This window comes from Lissotriton vulgaris, chromosome 1_1 (genome assembly GCF_964263255.1).
Source record: "Lissotriton vulgaris chromosome 1_1, aLisVul1.2, whole genome shotgun sequence".
Lineage (NCBI taxonomy): Eukaryota > Metazoa > Chordata > Amphibia > Caudata > Salamandridae > Lissotriton > Lissotriton vulgaris.
Genome location: NC_141685.1, coordinates 329308065 through 329334892, shown reverse-complemented (window position 1 = coordinate 329334892; position 26828 = coordinate 329308065). Strand labels below are relative to the sequence as shown.

Below are 26828 nucleotides of genomic sequence, written 5' to 3'. Positions count from 1 at the left end.
GCCCAAGCCATCAGATGATGGTGCGGATATGGATGTAGAGTAGAAACTCTAGCCAAGTTGTTACTCAGAGGGTAGTGCTGAGGGTGTGTGGTGCAGTGCTGTGGTGAAAATTTAAAATTAACGACTCAGACAAGAAAGGTATTTTAATAGGATTTGTCTGAGTGCCAAGGTTAAAATCACGCCTGGTAGTCTAAATATATAACTACACTGTGGCGCTGTGCAGGACGGTCGACATGTTTCAGCCAAATTGGAAATTTTTATCCGGCTTTCGTCAGGACCATAGATGATAAGCTACTGCAGCCTAATAAAGTGAAGTGCATAAGTGTAAGATAAATTTATATATAGGTGCCAAAAATAATAATATCAGAATACTTATATCTACCGGGAACTTGGAGCCCCAATGTTCACATGGAAGAAATGCATTCTATTTTAATCCACACATTGCGTAGGAAATGACCTCACCTCACCCGGCGACCGCTCGGGAATATGAGGCCCGCTCTGTCCGTCGGTACCTCTCTCTGGCATCCGAGAGGAAGTGGAGGTCCTCTGATATTATTATTTTGAAATTCCTGGGAGTAGTTGAATATTACTCAAAATTTATGAGGTACTTCGCTGATTGTGCTGTGAATATGAGGTACTTACTTAAAAAGGGTGTTGACTTTGTGTGGTCAGATAAATGTGAGGGGGAATTTCTTGAAATTAAAGAAAAATTGAAAGATGCACCCTCTTTAAAGAGTTTTAACCCAAAGATTAAACCTGTGTTAATAACAGATGCTAGTGAGAAAGGTATGGGTACGGTTTTACAACAGCAAAGGTTAAATGGTTTGAATACTATTATGTTTTTGTCCCGCACACTCAAGGATGCTGAAGCTAGATGCTCTGTGGTGGAGAGAGAGTCTTTAGCCATATACTGGGCTGTTAAAAAATTGAGAAAGTTTTTGTGGGGAGTCAATTTTGAGATAAGGACAGATCACAAGCCCTTAACTGAAATTTTTACTAGCAAAGGTTTGGAGGTCATTTCGAGTAGGATTACGAGGTGGATAATTGGTTTGCAGGAGTACAGTATAAAGTATATTCCTGGAGCTGAGAATAATGTTGCAGATGTGTTATCGCAACTCACTCCTAAAAGTGAATGTGAGGATGGTGAGGAAGATGAAGGTTATGAGTGGGTTTGTACAGTGGATAGTGAGGTTATACCTGAGAAAAGGTGGTGTGAAGAGCTTGCTCAAGATAGTGTGTTGAAAGAAGTGATGAGTTTGATGTGTAAAGGTTGGTCTAGTGATAAAGAAGGATCTGGTGACTAGGAAGTTTTGGCCTTTGCAAAATGAATTATTTGTTTGCAATGATTTATTGTTTAGAGGAACTAAATTGATCCCTCCTGTGAGTCTTAGGAAAGAGTTAATTGACCTGGTGCATTCTACACATGATGGTTTGACAAAATGTAAGGAAAGGTTGTGTGCATCATACTGGTGGCCAGGAATGGACATTGAGATAGAGAGGGTTCTGCGTGATTGTGTAACATGTATGTTATGTGATAAGAATAAATCAGTGCGTGTGCAACCTATGATCATAAGAAGGTGTGCATTAAGTCCTTGGCAAGATATTGCTGTGGATATTTTGGGGCCTGTGCATAATAATAGTTCTCAAGTTTATGTATTAGTTGTGATTGACATGTTTTCGCGTTGGCCGGAAGTTTTCTTTCTGTCCAATATAGATTCAGCTAATGTGATTAAATGCTTGATGGTACTGTTCTCTAGAGAAGGGATTCCTGAAACGGTATTGTTGGACAATGGTGTTCAATTTATATCGGCAGAAATTGAAAAGTTTATTTTGGCTAAAGGTATTAGGTATAAGACCAGTGCCTTATATCATCCAGAAGGTAATGGTTTGGTAGAAAGATTTGTCAAAGTCATTAAAGAAACTATTGCCTTAGCCAAATCCAGATTTTTGGATTGGAAAGTGGAGGTTCTAAGAAAGGTTGAGGAGTATAGGTTAATGCCACATTCAACTACAGGTAAAACTCCTTTTATTCTTTTTAGAGGTAGACTTCCAAATACTGTTGTGGAACCTTCATGGGTAAATAAATATGAAGTTAGTAAAGGGAAAGAGAGTAAGTGTGATTTTGAGAAAGTGCATGAGATGGAAAATGATAAAAGTAGACAGAGAAAGATTCAGTTTGACAAGCAAAACAATGTGAAAGTTACTAAAGTAAATGTAGGTGATGTGGTTATGATAAAACGACCTGGTTTGATAGGAAAGTCAACTTCAAAATTTATGGAACCTATCAAGGTCATCAAGGTTTTTAACAACTCTATAAAACAGAAGACCACAGAATTTGGAACCTGAATAGGGTTGTTGTAGTTAAAGGGAAGTCTCAAGAAAAGAGTCATAGTTCTCTTGACCGTGAGGAAAGCAGAGAAATTCGCAGATCATCTAGATTTTCCAGGACACCTTCATATCTGTCTGAATATGTGTAAGGTTTTTTTTTTGTTTTGTTATCAAGTGGAAAGGAGGGAGGTATGTGATATGCTTATTTCACTGTTAATTATTCTTAGAGAGGGAATGTATCATAGAGTCACTGTAGAATACTGAATATGTCATGATGGTGGAATACTGAATATGTCATTGTGTTCTGCTTGTGCTTTGAAGATAAACCTGTTCAGTTGCTGTTTATGTTGAAGCCTGTTGGATGGGATCCTTATGTTGGAATAAACTTCTGGACTTTCATCTATCCTGTTTCCTGGTGGATTCTTAAAATATTACACCTGGCTTAGCATATCGGGCTGGAGTGTTCCCATGAGGCACAGCGGCAACACGGATTTGCAGTTCAGTGGGGTGGTGAAGCGAGCTAAAGAACAATGATTGATTAAAGAAACCCAGATCTGTGAGTGTCTGAAAAGTTTCAGCTCTCCATACATCATCTCCTTGTGTTTGCTTTGTTTGTCATAAGCTGACAGGGTATGCCCAGAAGTGGGTCCCTTGCTCACTTTGCCACTGGATTCAAGCTAGCCTGGCTGCTGAGGAGTGTTCCCTGAAAACGGTCCCAGGATGCTTGTTTCTGGTCCAGGGAAAACCTGGCTTAGCAGTAGTTTGGGCTGGACTGTTCCCATGAGGCACAGGGTCAAGACTGATTTGCATATAGCTGGGTCCGAACTGGGTTGGCGAAGTGAGCTAAAGAACGATGATGGCTTCAACCCAGACCTATGACTATGGGTGAGTGTCTAAAATGTTTCAGTACTCCATCCATCATCTCCTTGTGGTTGCAATGAAAAAAGGTGACCTACTACTGTGATCCCTGACAGTGAGTCGGGATTGTTGTGTCCTGGGTTGCCAAATCCCTTGACGCTCTGGAATGGTTGGGTGGGCAGGTGAGGCACTAGAATCTATTCAGATTCGGACCCATAGGTACTGACAGGGTATGGTGACTCAGTCACACATGCGGAAGTTCTATGGTCTCACCCATTGCTCTGTTCCTGAGCAGAATCCCTGCAACAAAACCTTGCATCACTGACACACTGAGCAATTTTTTTATCAAAAAGGAGGGAGGAAAATTGATCACTTGATCAACGGACACGGATTACCACTCAGGGTGGTGGAAGGTCCAGTAACAGCTTGTGTCCGTATCCAGTACAGAGGATGCAAGAAAGGGGTTGCTGTACTGTTCCTATGTAGAGGTTGGGGAGGTTTAGCTGGCATGACCAAAGGTGTTAGAATGACACCTTGGGGCATCCATTATGTTGGATGTATTTGCCTCACACACCCCGAAGGATGTCATGCTTCATCATTGGCGTTTGCTCCTCGTCGGGGAGGCGGTGCAATCCCCGACGGGCTCACCTCAAGAGGGGCTCTTTGGCGGAGATCTTTTATCCAACAGCCTTATGGTGAGGTGGGGGTGTGTGGGCAGGATGGTGTGTGATGATGGTATGATTGTTAAAATGTAGCAAGGGGTACCGGAATGCACTTTATTCTGGGGGTCCCCTGGCTGCAATTAAAACGTGGGACTAGCTCGCTAGGTGTCAACAGGTTAGGTTGAGTGACACTAGAGAAGGCTAGAGGTGAAATTGGTCGACATGTTTCTCGCTTAGGGTCAAGTTACCCGCGATTCATCAGGACCTTACAAAAAGTGAGAAAAGGAAAACATGCTTGTGTCATGTATGTGGTGTATGTTACCTCTGTGGAATCTCCTATGCCTAAACATAGAGAAAAGGAACAACGGTTAATACGTTTTACAATAGTCAAAAACAAGTTACGTCAATGCCAGGAAGTGTAGAAAATGTGGCATGCTGGCGGTATTGTGAACTATTGAGCACAAACAATGCATGCCTGGAAACATTGAGCGTGCAGCGTGCATGTGCGGGGCACACTCAAACACTGTGTACGTGAGAGGGATTGTGGTGTAGAAGGGTGGTCTTTAAAAACAATGATTAAAAGAGCAGCAGTCTAGGAGGGATGTAATACCCATTCAGTGTCATATCATGAGCAGTACGAGTATTAAAGGCACCCATTAAAAAAGTGAGTAATATACACTGTGGCTTGGCAAGAACCAGATACAAAATCACACTGCTGTCTGACAATTGCTGTAATCGTATAGTATGTACTCCCTACTCACCTAAAGGTCAGGGACTATTTGCCACATGAGGGTCGGCGGGACTGAACATCAGGGGTGAGCCCATTAGATGAGGCTGGAGGTAAATACAGAAGTAGCGCCGCTGTGTTAATAGCGCTCTCAAAGGAAGCCTCTAGGGTAAATATTATGATCGCCCTCGTCCCGCTGTTACCGGTGTCACTCACCTCAGTAAGCCTGTGTCCGCGCTGTGAGACCTACCCATATCCGCCGAGCTCGAGTAGATGAAGGAGCTCGGCGGTCGGGATTATTTAAACAAACGCGGAGACCGGCGTGCACTAGCGCGTCATCGCCCAAAGTGTTTAGTCACGTGATAAACGCCGGTATTGTGGCGGCCATTTCGTAATGGTCAGGAAGTACTGTACCGCTACTCATTAGATTGTGTAGTGGCTCGTGATTTGCACCATAGGGCAGTGAAACGCTAATATTTGGAGAAATGTGAGGAATGACTCAGTATTAGGAAGATGAGCCCATAGTGTTTCTGCGTGTACATTGGTGAGGCTACTCGGTCTGTTACCGGCTTTGATTGTGGCGGCCATGATGTAGTGGGCAGCAAGCCTCCCTTGAGCAGTGAATGTCTTTCCCTTTATATAAGGGATAACGACCTAGAATACAACTTATAGTTAAGCGGACCCTGGTATGTAGGTGGCTGGGACCCAATGCTATCGTTTGGGTCAAGACCAGTGGTAGTGATAATGACAACAAGGGAGAGTTAGATTAGATGTTGTGTTCAAACTTAGTGTTTCACTTTTGTCAGGTGTAAAAACAAGGGGGTACCACGGTATACATTATGTAGCAGGATGGTTTAGAGTGAGTGCCAGGGAATGTCTTCATTTAGGCCATGTTTATCAGAGGACAGTCGGTGTACCCATCTCTGTTCCTTCCGGAAAAGGGCATTCTTGGGGCAGTTAGGGCTGGATTCTAGTACAACCCATTTCAAAGAGTCTTCATTATGGTTGGAGTCGACATAATGTTTACACATTTTTGTATGGGTTTTCTTGCAGCGAAAGTTGCTGCGATGTTCGGTGATGCGGATTTTGATGGCACGGGTAGTCATCCCGATGTATTGTAAGCCACATGGACAAGTAAGCATGTATATGCAATGAGATGTGTTACAATTGGTGTGATGTCTAAGCTCCCAATTGAAAGTCTCAGAAAGTTGGATGGTCTTGAGTGTCATGGTATATCTGCAGACCCCACACATGCCACAAGGGTAATGGCCCGTCACGGGGGGTAGATGCCACAAGGTTTGTTGGGTTTCTTTTCTGACACCCTTGGGCCTTGTGCTGATTAGGATATCCTTCAGGTTTTGGGATCTTTTGAACGCGAATCTCGGTTCTTCCAGTACCATGTCACCTGTGTTAAGAATACCCCAGTGGTGTTTGATCGTATTCCTGATCTTGTTGGATAGTCGGGTGAAAGTGGTCACACAGGTGATTGGTTGATTCTCAACCGGGGCTCTTTCCTGCCGTTCCAGGAGGGCTTCTCGATCAAACACCACTGGGGTATTCTTAACACAGGTGACATGGTACTGGAAGAACCGAGATTCGCGTTCAAAAGATCCCAAAACCTGAAGGATATCCTAATCAGCACAAGGCCCAAGGGTGTCAGAAAAGAAACCCAACAAACCTTGTGGCATCTACCCCCCGTGACGGGCCATTACCCTTGTGGCATGTGTGGGGTCTGCAGATATACCATGACACTCAAGACCATCCAACTTTCTGAGACTTTCAATTGGGAGCTTAGACATCACACCAATTGTAACACATCTCATTGCATATACATGCTTACTTGTCCATGTGGCTTACAATACATCGGGATGACTACCCGTGCCATCAAAATCCGCATCACCGAACATCGCAGCAACTTTCGCTGCAAGAAAACCCATACAAAAATGTGTAAACATTATGTCGACTCCAACCATAATGAAGACTCTTTGAAATGGGTTGTACTAGAATCCAGCCCTAACTGCCCCAAGAATGCCCTTTTCCGGAAGGAATAGAGATGGGTACACCGACTGTCCTATGATAAACATGGCCTAAATGAAGACATTCCCTGGCACTCACTCTAAACCATCCTGCTACATAATGTATACCGTGGTACCCCCTTGTTTTTACACCTGACAAAAGTGAAACACTAAGTATGAACACAACATCTAATCTAACTCTCCCTTGTTGTCATTATCACTACCACTGGTCTTGACCCAAACGATAGCATTGGGCCCCAGCCACCTACATACCAGGGTCCGCTTAACTATAAGTTGTATTCTAGGTCGTTATCCCTTATATAAAGGGAAAGACATTCACTGCTCAAGGGAGGCTTGCTGCCCACTACATCATGGCCGCCACAATCAAAGCCGGTAACAGACCGAGTAGCCACTACATCATGGCCGCCACAATCAAAGCCGGTAACAGACCGAGTAGCCTCACCAATGTACACACAGAAACACTATGGGCTCATCTTCCTAATACTGAGTCATTCCTCACATTTCTCCAAATATTAGCGTTTCACTGCCCTATGGTGCAAATCACGAGCCACTACACAATCTAATGAGTAGCGGTACAGTACTTCCTGACCATTACGAAATGGCCGCCACAATACCGGCGTTTATCACGTGACTTAACACTTTGGGCGATGACGCGCTAGGGCACGCCAGTCTCCGCGTTTGTTTAAATAATCCCGACCGCCGAGCTCCTTCATCTACTCGAGCTCGGCGGATATGGGTAGGTCTCACAGCGCGGACACAGGCTTACTGAGGTGAGTGACACCGGTAACAGCGGGACGAGGGCGATCATAATATTTACCCTACAGGCTTCCTTTGAGAGCGCTATTAACACAGCGGCGCTACTTCTGTATTTACCTCCAGCCTCATCTAATGGGCTCACCCCTGATGTTCAGTCCCGCCGACCCTCATGTGGCAAATAGTCCCTGACCTTTAGGTGAGTAGGGAGTACATACTATACGATTACAGCAATTGTCAGACAGCAGTGTGATTTTGTATCTGGTTCTTGCCAAGCCACAGTGTATATTACTCACTTTTTTAATGGGTGCCTTTAATACTCGCACTGCTCATGATATGACACTGAATGGGTATTACATCCCTCCTAGACTGCTGCTCTTTTAATCATTGTTTTTAAAGACCACCCTTCTACACCACAATCCCTCTCACGTACACAGTGTTTGAGTGTGCCCCGCACATGCACGCTGCACGCTCAATGTTTCCAGGCATGCATTGTTTGTGCTCAATAGTTCACAATACCGCCAGCATGCCACATTTTCTACACTTCCTGGCATTGACGTAACTTGTTTTTGACTATTGTAAAACGTATTAACCGTTGTTCCTTTTCTCTATGTTTAGGCGTAGGAGATTCCACAGAGGTAACATACACCACATACATGACACAAGCATGTTTTCCTTTTCTCACTTTTTGTAAGGTCCTGATGAATCGCGGGTAACTTGACCCTAAGCGAGAAACATGTCGACCAATTTCACCTCTAGCCTTCTCTAGTGTCACTCAACCTAACCTGTTGACACCTAGCGAGCTAGTCCCACGTTTTAATTGCAGCCAGGGGACCCCCAGAATAAAGTGCATTCCGGTACCCCTTGCTACATTTTAACAATCATACCATCATCACACACCATCCTGCCCACACACCCCCACCTCACCATAAGGCTGTTGGATAAAAGATCTCCGCCAAAGAGCCCCTCTTGAGGTGAGCCCGTTGGGGATTGCACCGCCTCCCCGACGAGGAGCAAACGCCAATGATGAAGCATGACATCCTTCGGGGTGTGTGAGGCAAATACATCCAACATAATGGATGCCCCAAGGTGTCATTCTAACACCTTTGGTCATGCCAGCTAAACCTCCCCAACCTCTACACTGAGCAATTTCTCACTCACGAATGGTGCATACCTGGAATACTTCAAGCTAGCGTTGGTTAAACCACATTCCCTCAAGTAACTCATCTGGCCTTCATTTAAATAATTCTTGAGTAGCCTCTATAAGGCTCACTTTCATTCTCAACATACAAAATCCTCCTAAAAAAAGGCTATGAGCCCTATACACCCATCTTGATTCTATTCTCTCCCATGTTTCCATGTTTGTCAGCCCCACTTGCTACAAGCACCTCTCATCCATTCTAATGCTCCTTAAATTTGATGCCACTTTCAACGCAGTGAGTAACAGAAGGCAGAAGCGTGACCACAAAGAGAGGCTCCCAAGAATACGAGCAATTAACGGAATACATAGAACCAGGATTCGTGAAGAAACTAGAAAAGAACACTGTGCCAACCAAAGATCAAGCAAAAGACACAAATAATATCAATGGGTCCACAAGATTAAAAGACCCTAAAATGAACCAAGAAGAAAGTCATACTCCAGAACTGTACGAGATCGAACCAGTTGTGACCTTTATCCTGGAATACGTAACAAAGGGAAGACAGGACATCCTCAACAGAGGAAATATTCTAAAATTAGTTAAAGAAATTCTTGAACTGAACGGAATAGTCTCTCAAGACATGGAAGCAGTAGAGTTTCACCAAAATAAAGCTAGACCAGACATCGAAAATTCGGTTACTACCTGGAAATCAAAAGAGCTAGCAGGTAAAATCTATTCTCACAGAGCAATATTTGCGAGTTGGGGAATCACTTTGCAGCAACATAGGCAACCGAGATACTCCCTCCCCCTCTACATCAAGTCAGACCACCACAAGGATGTAGAGTCGCAAAGGCCCAAGGTAAAATCGTGCCTACATGCAGCCTGAGCAACATCTCCGGGCAAAAGAATACAATCAAAAACTGTCCAAAACAGTCAGTCGGTCATATACCGGCTTCATAGTAGCAATCAAGACTGGTCATGGATTCCGTCAGCACTAAGCGAAAAGAGTTCCTAGAAAAGATACAAACATCATAATCAAAGAACAAACAAAAGGTCCGCACATGGAAGAAATAAACCTGGAAACAATTAAATTATGTTCTTGGAACGTGCACGGGTTCAGTAGCATGGAGCAGGACCATGAAACCCAACTATTTTTTGAAGAGCAAGACATAATACTCTTCAAGGGACCTGGAACTTGTCTCATCTAGGAATCCCAGGCTTCACGGACTATCATATACTCGCAGAGAGGCAATCATAATACGGGCACCCACGAGGAGGCCTATCAACTTTTATTTCACAAAAATACAATTGGGACCATGAGGAACTGGACGTTGGGATAAACTGGGCCCAAGCTACAAAAATTACAATAAAGCCTCAGTACCAACTGCTACTGCTAAACATTTATATACATCCAGAACGAAAAGCAAAAAGGAAAAATTGGGAACATTACTCAAACTTATTAAAACCCTACAAAAAACCAATAAACTTAGTTCAATGATCATTTCGGGAGATTTCAATTGTAATCTTCTCAGCCCCGGCAAGGGTAGACCAAACAGGAAAAAAAGTTCAGCACAAGGGTCCTACCTAGAACAACGGGACAACATAAACTCAATGGGCCTAACAATTCTAAACAGCAGGAAAAATGGACACACTCAGCCGTGCCCCACTTACACGAGCGGCAAAGTTAAATCGACCATAGACTTCACAATCGTCAGTGCGAGCATGACAAAATCTATAGTGGAATACTCTATAGTTCCGCATTTGGAAAGTGATCACTTGCCACAAATTATACGGACGATTATCACAGTTCCAAGAGCAGAAACAATATGTTCATTACAGCAACACCCAGAAAAATTTAACCTTCGGAAAATAAAATGGAGGGGAGGCGAAACAAAAATAATCACGATTACAGCTAGTAACTTTATGACAAAAATAGGGAGCCTCGACAACGGAGATCATGTAAAGAACTGGGAAAATCTATTGGAGGAACTAAAGAAAAAACACAAAAGAGAAAATTAGCCAGGGTACAGAGATCGGCTGCTAAGGGACACAACTTAAACAATATAGACATCAGAAGTATGAGAAAAAATATCAGAATAAAATATGGATGGCGAAGGCACAATACAAAGAACGGACATGGGAAAAACTACTGATTACAAGTAAAAAAGCATCCCACAGAGAGTTTTGGGCTTCTATTAACGAATTAAACTCAGGAGCAACACTGAAACAGGACCCTGGAATCAGCGACAAGGCCTGGGGGAACCACGTGAAGAACCTCTACTTAAAAAAGGAACCACTTAGAAATAAAAATAAACAATGTTCACCCAATGACATCGAAGAACACAGTTTTAAACTTATACTCGTCAGTCCAAGATTACACGATAACGTAAACCCAGAAACAAACGCCATTTATCAAGAAGTTTTGACCACTCATGCCCAAATAAAAACGCTGATTCAAAAACTAAAGCCAGAGGGGGCACCAGGTCCAAATGGTCTTCCAACAGCAGTTTACAAATCAAACGAAGACTTTTGGGCCAAACACTTAACAGTCTTATTTAATCACATTTTTACAAAGGGAAACCTTCCGGCTACATGGAAAGGAAATATAATCCATCCAATTCACAAGAAAGGGGACCGAAAAAATCCAGGGAATTATGGTCTGATCTCCTTAATAGATGTCGAAGCCAAGCTGTATGCTTCGTGCCTATTGGAAGAGCTGCAGGACTGGGAAAAATCAACCAATTTAATACCTAGGTTTCAAAGCGGTTTTAGATCAGGGATGGGGACACCCACAAACCTAACCACCCTAGGCCTGCTAACGGAAAACGCCAAAAAAAAGAAGCAACAACTATATGGATGTTTCGTGGACATTAAATCAGCCTTTGACCACGTAAGCAGGTCAAGGCTTTGGAGCAAGTTAAGAAAGTGGGGGATGCCAGATAATTTAATAAACGCAATATCTAGCCTGTACAGCGAAACATGGGCAAAGGTTAAACAAGGGAACTGGACCAGCCTTACAAAAAAAATCGAGACACAGGATGGTTTAAAACAAGGCTGTGTCCTTGCCCCCAGTCTTTTTAACCTATACCAGATATCGGACGTAATTTAGAAGTAACGGAAAGCCACGCCCCAAAACTCGGCAATGTTTCTGTACCAATCATGCAGTACGCCGATGACATAGTTCTACTAAGCAAAACCCCAATAGGCTTGCAACGCTTGGTAAACATGTTATCGGCATAAGAAAACCTGGAACTGAATCAATATAAAACAAAAGTGCTCTGGCTTGTGGAGGGGAAGAAACTTAATTTCAGATGGTCAATCAACAACTCAGTCCTCGAAGAGCAGGTCTCATATAAATACCTGGGGATGACCATTGAGCAGGGCAACACAAAAAAGGCACATTCTGGTACTAAGAGGGAAGGCGCAATCATTAATTTACGCACACAGTCAACTGCAAAAAACAGTGGGTGGCCAAAATTACACTCACTTACTTAAAGTAATGGCCGCAAAAACTATCCCCACTTTATCATACGGATTAACTGCATGGCTAGGAGGGGAATCAACAATTTTAAACAATTTACAAAATAAAATATACAAGGAAGTCTTCAATCTGCCACACTCAGCAGCGCCAGCCCAAGTTCGTTTAGAATTTGGCTTACAGAACCAAGAAATTCGGTCAATGTCCACGTTCGCAAAATTGTGTCACAAGCTCCGCTCTGCCCCAAGTGAGTCAATGGATAACATCTGCTGGAAGGAAATAAACCATCAGGAAGTCCAGGCAAACACAACTCAATGGGGAAAATATCTTAGTGCGAGTTTGACCACACTGACTCTGCACGAAGTATGGAAAAAAGAAATCGCCCATGTACACTTCTGTAAAGTAGTAAATGGACAAGCAAAAAAAGCTTCCTTGCTAAAAGATAAAACAACCTTAACTAAACGACGACATGCTTGGACAGTAGTTAACTCCTATATCAACCAAAAACCGCAAGGATATCTAGCTTCGCACTAAAGTCAACATCTAAAAAAAGCTTTTATAGCGTACCGAATGGGCAAGCATCTATCAAAAGATCTAATGCCCTCTTGGAAACAACAAACAGAAAGTTTCAACTGCAGATTATGCGGATACCAGAAGGAAACATTGAGGCACTTGTTATGCACATGTTCGGCCCTATTGGCTCTAAGAAGAAGGCACCTACGGGGAATTTTTATCACAGTAAAGATCCGCTCTTGCAGACAAGCGGTGACAAGCCGGCTAGGAGGTGCCCCATCCATTCTGTCAGGCCGGGGAGTAAAATTTATGACCAAGGTAACAAAACTGCTACAGGAAACTGAACAGACAAAGGCACCTACCACCTAGTGCAAACAGTGCCCAGGGAAAGAAGAAAGTGGTGGTAGAAACGCCATTTAGCGAAAATCTCGCCCCGGATACACACACTGTGTTTTAACGAAAGAAACATGTCCAGAGAGGTCCTTTTTGGGTCAGAACATATTGACGTTTTATTGTTAAGCATACATGTCATTTTATTTTCATCTTAATCTCTCTCTTCTTCTTTTCTGTTTTTATCCATTCGAATATTGTAAAGATTTTTATTAATCAAACAATAAAAATATTGATGAGTCACAGAAATGCTTACTACTCTACTTGAAGTGCTGCTGCTTCACACTGGTCTCCTCAAATCTTGATATTCACTCTTGCTCTGTCACTTGGGCTTAACTGTGACACTTCTATTATTCTGTCTCCACACCACCACCTTTTGGGCCCATCATCCATTTCCCTACAGACTTTATTCTGAGGTCACAGAAATCGAGGGCTGCCACTCACCTCATAACACTATATCTAAGTCTACAACTCCTTATTAAAATCTATGACTGTCCAATTGCCATCTACCACTGGAAGGCTAAGCATTCATGTATGCTAAATTCCTCTCAATCTGAAATGATTTGATTTTCTGTCTTCATCTGTCCCAGTCTCTTCCTATTTCATTACAGCTTGAGATCTCTAAGTCCTTTACCGCTACCAGATACCTTTAAGTTCCTTTAATCGGTAAAATACAACTTGAATAATTTGTATCTTAATGAAGCAGATCCCATTTGCTTAACATCAGGAATATCTGCAACACCTTCTTCTTCTTAACACTATAAAATCATACAGTGATATATTTATATGCGGATTAGAAACTAATTGGAATTGGGTGAGACCTCCTAGTGAGCTTTCTGCAGTACTCCTTCTCTTACCTCAGCAGAACTACAACTTCCACCATTGGCAACTTATGCAATCCTCCACAAAAGATCCAATCTTCAATCACAGCCACCAGTCAGGATGACAACTTGCCGATAGGGCAAAATAATTACTTCTTATTCCACATTTCAGTGCTGTACATGGCTTACACCACCTAATGATTTGCTGTATCCCCACTCTCAGATGCGGCAATCTGCGAATCTTCATCTCTGGTCGCCCATTACCCTATTGACTCCACCTGCTGCACGCCCATTGCTGTAATGCCTGATCACATGGACGCAGCTACTCTTCAGTCATTAACTCATGTGCCTGGGCTGTTGTGCCACTCTAATTTTTAATGTTTGGCCAGTCGTTTTCCATAAGCACGTAAAACTAAATTACATATAAATTGCAAATGTGCCACAACCAGACGTATTGGCCAGTCCTTGTTAAATTTTCTGAACACAGCTTGACCAAACCAATACCAGGAGCTAAGCTTGGTCACAAGTGATCTTTGATGTAACTCCATCATTCAGTTTTTACTACGTTGTTTCTTTGGGTTTTCTTCTGAAACTTCCATTGACGAATATGCATAACGCTTTCCAGGATCAGTCTTACTTTTTTATACGGCGACATGCAGATTAATCAAATTAGCCAAAGCTACAGGTGAAAAGAAATCCTTAAATTCAAAGTGCAACATCGTCCCTAATGTGCAGCCCCTATAAATATTTCCACACAGCTATAAGTGTAATAGAGGCACATCAAATTCATTAGTGTGTTTTTCTGCATTGCTTTATCTCTTATTGACATGGACATTGCGCTAGGATTTCAAACTGGATACTTTTGTATACAGGGAGCAGCAGCCCTATTCTGAATGGACGTACTCTGATTTTTTTCATTGGATGAGATCTGGGAAGTCATTATGAAGTTTCCATCTAATAAGGCGCCAGAGGAAGTCCCTATGGACATTTATAAAGCAGTCCCTGTATTATGGGCCCCATTATTATGCAACTGTTTCAATGTCTTTACCATTACTGGCCTCCACAACAGGGTGATTTACAGTCTCCTAGTTATCACCCAATCTCCCTGTTCCCCAATTCCGCTCAAGGTATTAAAATTCCACCTGGGCCTACATATGAGATATCTTCATCCCAAGTTTTGTGAGCATATAAAAGCCAGACCTACTGCCTTTGCTACTGCTCATTTTTTTTCCAAGAGCCAGGCAGAGGCCAAGTGCTACCAGGCACACTCTATTTTGGTAGTTGTTATCTTACAGTTCCAAAATGGCTGTCAGCAAATTAAAAAAACGAGGCCAGAAAAGCATCACGATGCATGTGTCATGATGCATATGCATGGATTGGTGTCACTACAACGCATGCTTTTACATCGCATGCCTTTACAACGCGGTTTTTACCACGCAGTCCAATACAACGCATAATGCTTTTAGGCGTTGGATAGTGAATTATTTAATTTACTATTCCAACTCCAGTCCCCGTGGATAGCAGGGAAGGTGTTGGATAGTAAATTACATATATTCCCTATCCTAGAGCGCCGCCCAGCGCAATGCGTTGTAATGGTATGCGTTGCAATGGTTGCGATGTAATGGTAGTGCGTTGTAAAAAATGCGTTGTAAGTGATGTTCCCCATATGCATACATGGGAAAACATGGCGCCCAGATGGGATTAAACTATTCCAAAATGGGCGCTATGTGACTGGATGCATCATGAACAGCAAGCCCTGGACTGTTGTAGTAATATAATGAAGGGTTACATCTATATGTTAAAAATACCAATATCAAATTTAAGTATTTAAGAGTGCTAAAAATCCAATAAAATAAACAACATTGGCAAAGCCAATACATCGACATTTGCCGGTTAAAATTAAGTTCTGTTCACGTTGCCAATGCTTATTTAAGTTGAGAGCCAGTATAGGTCTCTGAAAATGTGTGTGATGTATTATCTGCAGGAAACATCCCTAATAAATTTGGCTGCAACTTTTTGAATGAGCTGAAGATAGTGTAATTGTAATAATAATATGTGTTGCCAGAGCGACAGGGTTCCCTCTTTTTAAATATGGCTGTGTAAGCGCCATTAAAGGGAAATTAAAAAAATAAAGGGTCTTCAGATGTGGAAGAATGTGCTCACTACTTTGGAGACCTGCAAACCAGAGGAAACAGTGGATTGAAGATATATGCCAAGATTGTGCACATATTTACCAGGGCTCAGGGAAATGATTCAGCCCCACTCCTGGAAGGTAGCGCCACCTAGGGTGGGGGACAGCTCTGTCTTAGTGAAATTAGGTTTGAGAAAAACATTTAGCAATCCAGATATGAATACATTTTCTCTATATTTAGTACCAGGATAGCCCTTGGGTGATAAGGTAATCTACAAATCTGCATAACATAACATTACATTGCCAACACTTAGATGAAGAAGGGGGCATGACTATAGCTTTTAAATCGATTGATCGAATGTCAAGAAAACATTTGAAGCACTTAAAGCTTAACCTGCTTGTATCAGTCTAATAATAATCTAATTACCAGGATGGAAAGATCTGTAGTGTCAAAGGCTGCCTAGAGGTGTAATAAAATCAAGGTCCCGGCACCACCATACTCATAAGCGTGGGTCAATTGAAAGAACCACCTGCTCTATACAGAGGCCCGTTCTAAATCCTGGGCCTGATTATGAGTTGACAGGTCAATTCTGATCCCTGTTATTAGATGAGTTAAATAACTCAAGCTTTGTTAAATTTTGGCAGGTCAAACTTGCTGAAATTTGACAGGGAAAAACCATATGGTATTTACAGTATCGTGAGGATTTTGGTGTGTTAAACGCCATAATCCACATGTTATCCCACAACCACTCGTAATAGGTGGTATTTATTGCACTGGATAAATAACGTACCTTGTGACATTGTTATTTATTATGTGCGATTAATACCACCAATGCTCAGGGTCCCTGCTGGGAAATTGCCAAGCAAGGTATGTTTGTCTGCAAGATCTTGAAGTTGAGCTATGTTCTCCAAAGGAACTATCACATATTCTACTAAAAAGTAGACCACAGGATCGTATGGGTCGATTCAGAACATTCAGACCCAATAAATCACAATTTTTTATCTCTGGTATCCACGTGGATACTCTGCAGAAATCAAACTTTCAATAGATGTGCAAGGAAGAGGACAGTGAATAATCTGCCTTCTAAAGTATGCAATAAATACTGATTTTAGATGTGACCCATCATACCAGCATCAATTTGGTACAATCAGAGGTCAGCTCCACGTATGGTTTCAAGACATCATAATGAAATCCTGGAGTCAGCAGCCGGCGATGTTTGAACCATTTTTGCCCATCAAGGAGCAATAGACCATTTCCTGTGGGAAAACAAGGCAAGTACATTTGAGTGAGGTTAAATCAGCTATTTTCGTTTTAAAAAAATATATATAATTTATTCGAAAAAAACTTTGTGATTAGGTTGTTTTTGCAATCAATGCCACTATATAAAATAAATGGTCAGGACTATGATTTACATACCGATCCATGGAGTAAGAAAACGAATGGACATGTCAACCTTTGGATCTAAACATATGGAAGAAAAAAATACCTTTAGAGTTTCAGTGCAGTTTGTACATTTGCTAAATATATTGCATATTCTAAAATTTACCAAAATTACAAAACAAATGTGTCTTGCTATCTGTCCAATGCCTTTTCATCGGTAGTGCTTTACTACATACTGTACACCCTTGTCCTACCAATAATGAGAGTAGAGTGTTAACTGTGTAACAAAGTTTAGAGTGGAAAGTACTCAACAAGTAAGTTACTTACTTGTGTGAATCATATTATAAATTGCAAAGTAAACTTTAATATCATCTTAGTGACTGTGTTGGGATTTGTGCATCGTACACCTGAGGTAACAGCGTAGATGTTGAAGTGGCCAATAACAGAGCAAATTTTAGCAAAATCATGAATACTGATTTTTGCTGACAGCATGTTGAAAGATTACGTTTTTAGTACACTCACAAATAATCATTTACTGTGATCAACAAGATCCACAGTATTTATGACAAGGAATATTGAAGAACGCACTAACTAAAACTTACTTATGATGGTAAGAAAACTGAGCAGGAAAAAGCAACAGGTTTAGAATTAAGTCAGAAAGATGAATTTCCCTCTGTGGAGAAAGTAACCTACGAACTCAGACCCCGAGAGGATAAGAGGTCCTCTCTGTTATTTGGCAAACATATGTATGCCTGCAATAGGTAAACATACTTTTGTTTGGATCTGTTTGTTCCTTGGACTGCAGCCTCACATTCCACCACAATATATTTCCTAGATTTTACTAGCATGATTTTCTTGCCCTCTCGGTTTGAGCGGTCAACCTTAGGATGGTTTACCACCAGACCTTTTGCTTTCACCCCTCCTATTTGTGCTGATTTTGTTTTTGCAGTCCTTAGGACTCAGCACAAGCTCTTTAGCACTGTTTAACAGTGATAGAGTGTACAATCTCCCTAAAATGTGGGTGGAGTTTAATTATACCCAACTGGCACATTTAATTTACTCTTACGTCCCTAGTAAAAAAGTGGTACTGCATGTACCCAGGGCCTGTAAATTAAATGCTATTAGTGGACATGCAGCACTTGTATTGCCACCCACTGAAGTAGTCCTTTAAACATGCCTCAGACTTGCCATTGCAGCATGTGTTTTTAAACTGTCATTTTGTCCTAGCAAAAAAACCCTTTGCCAGGCCCAAACCTTCCTTTTTGATACATACAAGTCACCTGTAAGGTAGGCCTTAAACAGCCCAGAGGGAAGAGAGCAGTATATTATAAAAGTTAGACATGTACTTTTGAATTTTACACGCTTTATTCTTAAATTAGTTTTTCATTATTGCAGAGTCTATCTCTTCCATAGGATAACATTGTAGTTACCTTATTACATGTAATTAGTGGTAACTTCCAAATGGCAACAGGTAAACCGTTCATGTTTGGTATCTTTGGAATTGTAATGAAAAAAGCTCCTTTATGGTGAAGTCAGAGTTATCTGCCTTAGCTATTTAGTGCCTATGTCTGGGTCACATGACTGGGTGTAGTTGGCCTTTGTGTAATCCACTTAGAAAGCCACATACAATAGAGAGCTTAGGGGTGGAATGATGGCAGGACGGAGTTACGCACAGTCCCACTATCACCAGAACAGGTTGTGTCCTGCCTTGACACAATTGATTGCATCGCGCCTGTATTTAGTTGAGATCCAGGGCAGGAGAGGGGGGAAGCATGTGAACTTCAATAGGAAACCTCTATGAGTTTCTCCCACTTCAAAGGAGACACCTGGTATAAATATTCAACCTGAGCCACTAACTCTTCAGTACAATTCTGGGCCTGTGGACTCTGCCAGGAATAAGAACTTATGTATAACCCTGGGCGGTGATCTCCGTTCCACTCGCGTAGTTTGCCGAGTTTACCGCACTACGCGTTACGTGGAGCTCGCAGAGTTCCGAAAAACTCCGCTTCGCGGAGCAGAGTTTTTTCCTTGCTCACGTTCACCAATGTCAAGTTGGCGAGTGAGGAAAATAAACCTCCCGGAGAGATTTCTCTATGCTGGGGTGTGGGAGAGAAGGATCTGCTTACTATGGTTACCCCAAATTTTTGCTGGTGTTTCACTGTTTTTCGACTGTAGTCTGGCTGGGGCCCTACTATCCAGGACTCCAGCCTAGCTGCCTCCTCTTTAAATTGCTTCCATTTACAATACGTACACTCCAGTTTGGTTACTGGGGTACCCTTGTGAGTCCCTAGTATATGGTACACTAGGTACTAAGGGTTAGGTACCCCAGAGGCCTACCAGGGCCTGAAGAATGTATTATGCCACCCCTGGAAAGCCTTCCAAAATGGCACCACAGCAGTGCTACTGCAGCCTGGTTAAGGTGGTGCATGCACCCCTTACTAAGATATAAGCTACCTGTATCTACCTTAAATCACTGCACATATAAACCTATCAGTCACTCCTATGGCAGACCTTATCAATCATGAAGGCAGAGTGCTTGGTTTTGTGTGAGCGGGTGGCCATGCATGAGCTGGGCCCCTTTGCAGCTTTCGGAGCCTATTCTAGGAGGCTGTTCTGTGATGCAGCCAGAACATATACTCATAAGTGGATTATAACCTCAGGGTAAATGCTAACTTTGGAATGGCGTGTAGGGAGCATACGTGGAGGAGGATATATTTCAGTGGTTTGTGTGCCCTGGCGTTCGGTGGGTTGCTGCAGGGTCCGGAGGTGGGTGAAGGTGCGGCGGCAGTGTCAGCAGGAGATAGGGCCTTGTGTGTTTCTCGGTGTCGAAAGCTGGCAGTTGTTGTTGCGTCCAGAGTTGAGATTGTGGAGAGTGCTTGGGTGGTAGCGGCGGGTGGGGATCGAGTCCCTGGCACTGTTCGGCTCACGGACGGGCGCAGACAGGCTGGCCTTTGGCAATCCAGAGGCGTGGACGCAAATCGACCGCCATTAAGTAGGGGTCAGGAGGAGGGCGATCAGCTGGGAGGCGGGAGCGCCACGCTGCGGGGGGAGGGGCCGTGGGGCAGCAGAATCAGGGAGAATCTGGCAAGAGAGGAAAGGAAGTAAACAGAGAAAAGGGGCAACAAAAAAGGAGGCAAAAAAGAGGAAGGGTGGCAAGAGAAAAGAGGCTAAAAAAAGGGGCAAACAGAGAAAAAAGGGGCAAAGAAGAAAGAGGCAAAAAGGAGAAGGCAAGAGGCAAGGAGAAAAGAGGTGAGAAAGAGAGGAGACAAGAGGCCACAGAACAGACGGGAATAGCAGAAGAGCAGAGTGCTCTTCCACTAGACCACCAGTGGTGAGGCACATGCAGAAGCCTGAGGGTGGAGGGGGCCTCGAACACTTACGAGGGCGTAACACAGGCCCACGCTCCAGGGGCCTCCTCACTCAGCGGAGCCCGCAAGCAAGCCTCTTCAAGTCTTCATGAATTAAAGGGTGGGCACAGCCTTCCCATAAAATTAAATGGTGGGTGCATGCCACGGCCTCTTCATTAATTAAATGGTGCTTTGTGCAGGCCCTGCCAGCCAGCCTCTTAATTAATTAAAAGGTTGGTGCTCATGCGCATGCCCTGGCCCAGCCGGGCCTCTGAGGCTCTTCTTAATTAAATGGCGTGTGGTGGCACGCAGTTGTCGCCGCCGGCGCAGGTCTGAGAAAGTGTGGCATCTGATGGTCCCTGTCTGCATGCTGCGATGTGCACGGCCTCTGACAGCCCCGCAGGTCGGTACTGGAGGAGACTCAGATTTAGCACACTGTGTGGCTCTCTCTTGTGCGTGCCCTGCCTCCTCACAACCCGTTGCCATGCCCAGAGCTGCGCACGCACCCCTCACACTTACCAGAGAGTAGAAGGCAGGTGTCTCGAGGCCATAGGTCAAGTAGTTGCTGTAGCCCTGTGCAGAGGATTAGGGGGTGCTGTAGACCCCCAGGGCGACCAAAGAGGTCGGCTCATGGCAAGCCGTGGCCAGCAGACTGCTCTCATACACCGGGCAGTAGACGGGGTCTGCGCCAAGGCCCCGGCGCAGACCCCAGATGCACAGCAGGTGTTCAGGGAGTAGGTGGTCATCAGGAACTGGAGGGGGAGAGAGAGAGGTGTGAAGGGAAAGTGGAGACATGGCCTGAGCGACAGACCACCCTATTATCATTATTATTATTATTATATGGAATTTGTTAAGCGCACGGCTACCCCCGCCGGGGGTGTCCCGGCGCTACCGACACAGGTCTCAGATAGCTGGAGCTGTCAGGCTGGGGGGCTCCGAGGGTGCAAGCAGAGTTGAGGCAGGAGAGAGGGGAAGGGGGGAAGTTTAGAGGGGTGCAGGCAGCGATAGCACACTGCACACTCTGGCGTGAGGGAGGGGGGTAAGAGCAGAGAACTCCATTAAGCCGATCCCGAGTGCTGTCACACCAGGACAGTAGAGAAGGCGGGGAGTGGCAGGAAGAGGGTGAGTGAGAAAGTAAGCTCTGCAGCCACTAAGAGTCTGTCAGAGAGACGGTCTGGTGGCAGAGAAAGAGAGAGGCTGCATAGAGAACGCACCGGCCACTGCAACCTCGGACAAAGGGGGAGGGCAGAGAGGGGTCCGAGGCATGCAGCAGATCTGAATCAGTGTCACAGATCTGGGCGGAAGGGGAGGGTGGGGTGTTGAGAGACAGAAGAGTGGCACTCACTAAAAGATTGCCGAGTGATGGAGAGAGGGGTGCCATTGACTGGGGCCGAGAGAGCACACAGGCAGACCCGGGCAGAGAGGGGTTGAAGCAGCACGCGACAGGTCGCTGGCACAGATACACCTGGACAGCTGATAAAGGACGAGGCAGAGATGGGGGGAAAGGGTCATGAGAGAGGATTAGGGCAGAGGTGTTGTCCAAGACACAGCGAGAGCTCCCTAGCATGGACTCACTCGCACAGAAGAAGAGGGCAGAGAGGAGGGGTGAAAACCAGGTGTGGTTTGCACCAATAGGTCACTGTCAGAACACACGTGTGGAGCACGGGGCACCCAGGGGGTTATAGAAAGGTACTAGAAGTTTGCAAAATAATCTCACTAGTGCTGACAGACTTGGACGGGGTTTTTTTTTTGTAAAAGATAACAGGAGTATAAACCCATCAACCTTGTTGGGATTGGGGTAGAGAATTACATACAAGGAACAATATCCCAACCGGTATTTATTTGCAGACAATTATTGAGGATATCTATACAGTATTATCCAGACAGAAAAAGGAGACTCAATTTGATTCATTTATGTGCTCAAGGCATCATTTTTACAAACATTCCAAGAAGTATAGGACAATTATAATTAACAGTTAATATCAACACTGCAGTTATTAAATAATAATGTGACAGCCCAAGGTTGTACAAGGTGCACGAGTGCAAAGGTGAGTGACACTACGGCGACACAAGAGACAGTGAAAGCAGCATGGACAGCGCAACGTGTATAGTGAGCAATTATGTACAGTGAATAAAAACAACAGAGTAGTTTCAAAATAGTTTCAAAAGATTGTTATTCATTTTTCATTTTTAGCGGAAATCACTGTGCGAAAAGCGCCTAGAATCTCGCTGGAGAGTCTACGGCATTTCGATCCGTAAGAATTGGGATCATCATCAGGACAAAAGGGGGGCTGAAGTCAGTGCGTTAGGCAACAGTTTGGTAGCGGAGGTTGGTGGGAAAAATCAGTGCGTTGGGGGGTCGGAGCGGGTGTCGCGATGGACATTCCGCGGTGCAGCAATTTGCGGGCTCAAAGGATGGGTACTTCTGGTTCAGTAAAGCACAATTAGATTTGAAAGGTCCACCTGAATTACGTGGTCCGTGGAAGGGTAAGCGCTGGTTCCAGCGTGATCAGCGGGGGTGGAGAGGGATGAACAATCAAATGTTGACAAATGATCCAGAGCCAACGTGGTCTGTTATAGGTTCTACGCTGATCCCAGCGTGATCGGCGGCGGAAGGGGAATAAATCTGTCCTCAGTATCAGGACGGGCGAGTGAACCGCTGTCCGTGAGTTGCCATAAGCTCTGGATCACTTGTCAACATTTGATTGTTCATCCCTCTCCACCCCCGCTGATCACGCTGGAACCAGCGCTTACCCTTCCATGGACCACGTAATTCAGAGGGACCTTTCAAATCTAATTGTGCTTTACTGAACCAGAAGTACCCATCCTTCGAGCCCGCAAATTGCTGCGCCACGGGACGTCCATCGCTACACCCGCTCTGACCCCCCACGCACGGATTTTTCCCGCCAACCTCCGCTACCAAATTGCTGCCTAACGCACTGCCTTCAGCCCCCCTTTTGTCCTGATGATGATCCCTATTCTTACGGATCAAAACGCTGTCGACTCTCCAGCGAGATTCTAGGCGCTTTTCGCACAGTGGTTTCCGCTAAAAATGAAAAATGAATAACAATCTTTTGGAACTATTTTGAAACCACTCTGTTGTTTTTATTCACTGTACATAATTGCTCACTATACACGTTGCGCCGTCCACGCTGCTTTCACTGTCACTTGTGTCGCCGTAGTGTCACTCACCTTTGCACTCGTGCACCTTGTACAACCTAGGGCTGTCACACTATTATTTAATAATTGCAGTGTTGATATTAACTGTTAATTAGAATTGTCCTATACTTCTTGGAATGTTTATAAAAATGATGCCTTGAGCACATAAATGAATCAAATTGAGTCTCCTTTTTCTGTCTGGATAATACTGTATAGATATCCTCAATAACTGTCTGCAAATAAATACCGGTTGGGATATTGTTCCTTGTAAATAAGACTAGGACGGGGGGCAGAGAAAGATGTGTGGTCTGACCCACAGTGAAGGCTTTGTGTCACACTCATGCAGCAGAAAGCGCCAGGGGTTAGAGAGAGGGGTCTAGAGAAGAAGGGTGCATGAAGGGTGCAGTACAAGTCAACTAGCACCGGCAGACGGGGGTAGCGCAGAGACGTAACATGCACAGAGAGGCCGTTAGGACTGACTCATGCGTCCTGCAGGGAGGGGCATGGGGCAGAGGGAGATGAGTGGCCAGCAGCGCGGACCCGCGGGCAGCAACACACACGGAGGAGAGAGTGACAGGGAGAAAAGGTGAACGAAGAAAGGCATCCTGAGGCTACTGCCAGTGAAACACTCGGAAAACAGAGAGGGGCAAGGGGCCTTAAAGTATGGCTTAGAGCAGAGTTCAGGGGTACTAACTCTCTAGGAAGACTGAAGATGGGGGCACGGAGGTCTGAGGTCACAGACCTTGCAAAAAGGGTGGCCACAGTGAGACTAACACACTTCGACAGTAACGAGTTGCACAAAGAAGTGTGGTCTTCTGGAATCTGAGGAGGCTGGCAACCAGGCCCGGTCAGCCCGCCTCCGTGATAATTACCCAGCGTCACAGGTCAAGCCCTGGAAAGCTGAGTCAGATTTTGCACTGCAGGCTGCAGCACGCGTTTGTTATGTTCCTGAAGGTCCGCCCCCGATGTCCGGAGGGACGGACAAGTTGGTCATGTGACCGTCCTATAATAAAAAGAGGTCGAGCACGTGCGAGGGCGTTCAGAGAGAGACGCGCCGACCGAGCAAGCAACTTTATTCCTAGTGTCTGGCTGAGTTTATTCTAGGGCCACGTGTTAGGCCTAGTCAGGATTAGATGCCCCTTGAGTGTAGATCACAGAGACATCTCCCCAGGGCCATCCTAATTCCCTATCACCCGACACAACAATTGGCGACGAGGGTGGTTTGTCGATCCCCCGCTCGGGGTGCGTGTGTGTGTCCCTCTTGGGGTGAGGCGGCTGCGGGCACTCCCACGTGTCCGCGGTGCTCGTGCCTTGCCACCACACACCCCCCACCCTGCTTGCCTGGCGGAGAGACTCCGATCCCTGGCTCTCATCAGGTGAGCGGCGCTGGCTTGCACATTCCTGCGGCACACAGGAGTCTGATTGGTCGCGCGAGGCGCTCCGGTTGCCGCCGGAGCATCCCCCGGCTGCCTAAGGACATCCTCCCAAGCGTCTAAGGCGATGGCTAACATTCCGCCCATTGAGCCGTTTGTGGTGGAGGGTGCGCCCTCCACTCTCGCACCGAAGTGGAAAGAATGGGTGGACAGGCTATTCATATTCTTCGAGGCCACCAAGGTCCATAAGGAGCAGAAGCGTGCCATGATTCTCCATCTTGGTGGCAAGGACATTCATTCCATTGCCCGCACCCTTACGGAAGCTACTCCCAAAACCCACCACACACTAATAAACGCACTCAATGCGCACTTCGAACCAATGGCCAACCAAGACTATGAACGATTCATCTTCAGACAAGCGCGGCAACTGCCAGATGAATCGCTGGACGCTTACCACTCCCGACTAAAGAAACTGGCATTAACGTGTGGATTTCAGGATGTCACGGAGGAAATCAGAGGCCAGATAATTCAGGGTTGCGCCTCTGCTAAACTACGCGAGAGAATACTGGAGGAGTCGGGGAAACCCCTCCCAGACATTCTCACGCTGGGCCGCACAAAGGAGCTGTCCAAGGCCAGGGCAGCCCACATGGAAGCAGCTCTACAGGCCAATGTGAAAGTGGAACCGGTTAACAAACTACAAGTCCGCCCACAGCCCAAATGGGTGAAGCGAACAACAACTCCGCAGGGCGGAGCTTCGGCGCAGTCATGTGGGTACTGTGGAGGCCCGAGACACCCGGCGCCAGAATGCCCAGCACGAGGCAAGATATGCTCCGGGTGCGGAAAAATGAACCATTTTGAAAAGGTGTGCCGGTCCAAAAGGTTCAGCAAGCCCCGACAGACAATACACACGGTGGCGGAGCCCGAAGGCGCGGAAGGAGGACCCAGCAACAGTGATATGGATAACGACGAGGAGGAGCGGTCCGTACATAAGGTGCATATGATCGGCACGGCCACCCGACGCACCAGGACACTACCACAGTGTGCGATACAAGTGGCTGATCAGGACATCATGGCAACTGTGGACACGGGCGCCTCGATAAATCTCATGAGTGCGTCCCTCTACGGAGACATGGCTACCCCTCCCAGCCTCCGCTCTACTCCGATCACCGTTTTTGCCTACGGTCAGGACGTCCCCCTCCGCATTCGGGGAAAGTTTAAAGCAGCAGTCCGGCACGGAGACAAGATCACGCGTGCCAACATCTTCGTGTCGGAAGAAGGTCAAGGCATGCTCCTGAGCTGTCGGACGGCAGAAGACTTGGGAGTGGTCTCCTTTGCGTTTGGGGTGCATGAGGAATCGGTGCAACAACTGATTGCAGACTTTTCTGACCTGTTTGAAGGGATTGGCTGTTTCAAGGGTCGGGAAATACACCTGCATGTAGACCCCACCGTTCAACCGGTGGCCCTGCGGCACCGGCGGGTCGCATTTCATTTAAGGCCACTGGTCGAGGAAGAACTACAGAAGCTGGAAGCAGCGGGCATCATTGAGAAGGTGTCCGGACCCACCCCCTGGGTATCACCCATCGTGGTCACAAGGAAACCAAAACAGCCTGGAGCGGTCCGGATATGCGTGGACATGCGCCTCCCCAATGCGGCCATCAAAAGGGAACGACACATCACCCCTACGATCGACGACCTGATCGGAGAGATGGCCGGGGCCCGGTGGTTCTCCAAG

The 26828-nt window shown here is 45.2% G+C and overlaps 1 protein-coding gene and 1 long non-coding RNA gene across 2 annotated transcripts in view; one reads left to right on the top strand and one right to left on the bottom strand.

Moving 5' to 3' along the window:
* Positions 1-26828, bottom strand: part of LOC147747130 (cytochrome P450 4B1-like) — a 156693-nt gene that overhangs the window by 112346 nt on the left and 17519 nt on the right. The window contains exons 3-4 of the mRNA XM_086952388.1: positions 17254-17298; positions 16966-17093 (exon numbers count right to left, since the gene is read on the bottom strand). Coding sequence (XP_086808514.1) covers positions 16966-17093; positions 17254-17298 — 173 coding nt within the window. The remainder of the gene's footprint in view (positions 1-16965; positions 17094-17253; positions 17299-26828) is intronic.
* The window catches only part of LOC147747131 (uncharacterized), a 121600-nt gene that overhangs the window by 84810 nt on the left and 9962 nt on the right, over positions 1-26828 (top strand). The window lies entirely within an intron of this gene.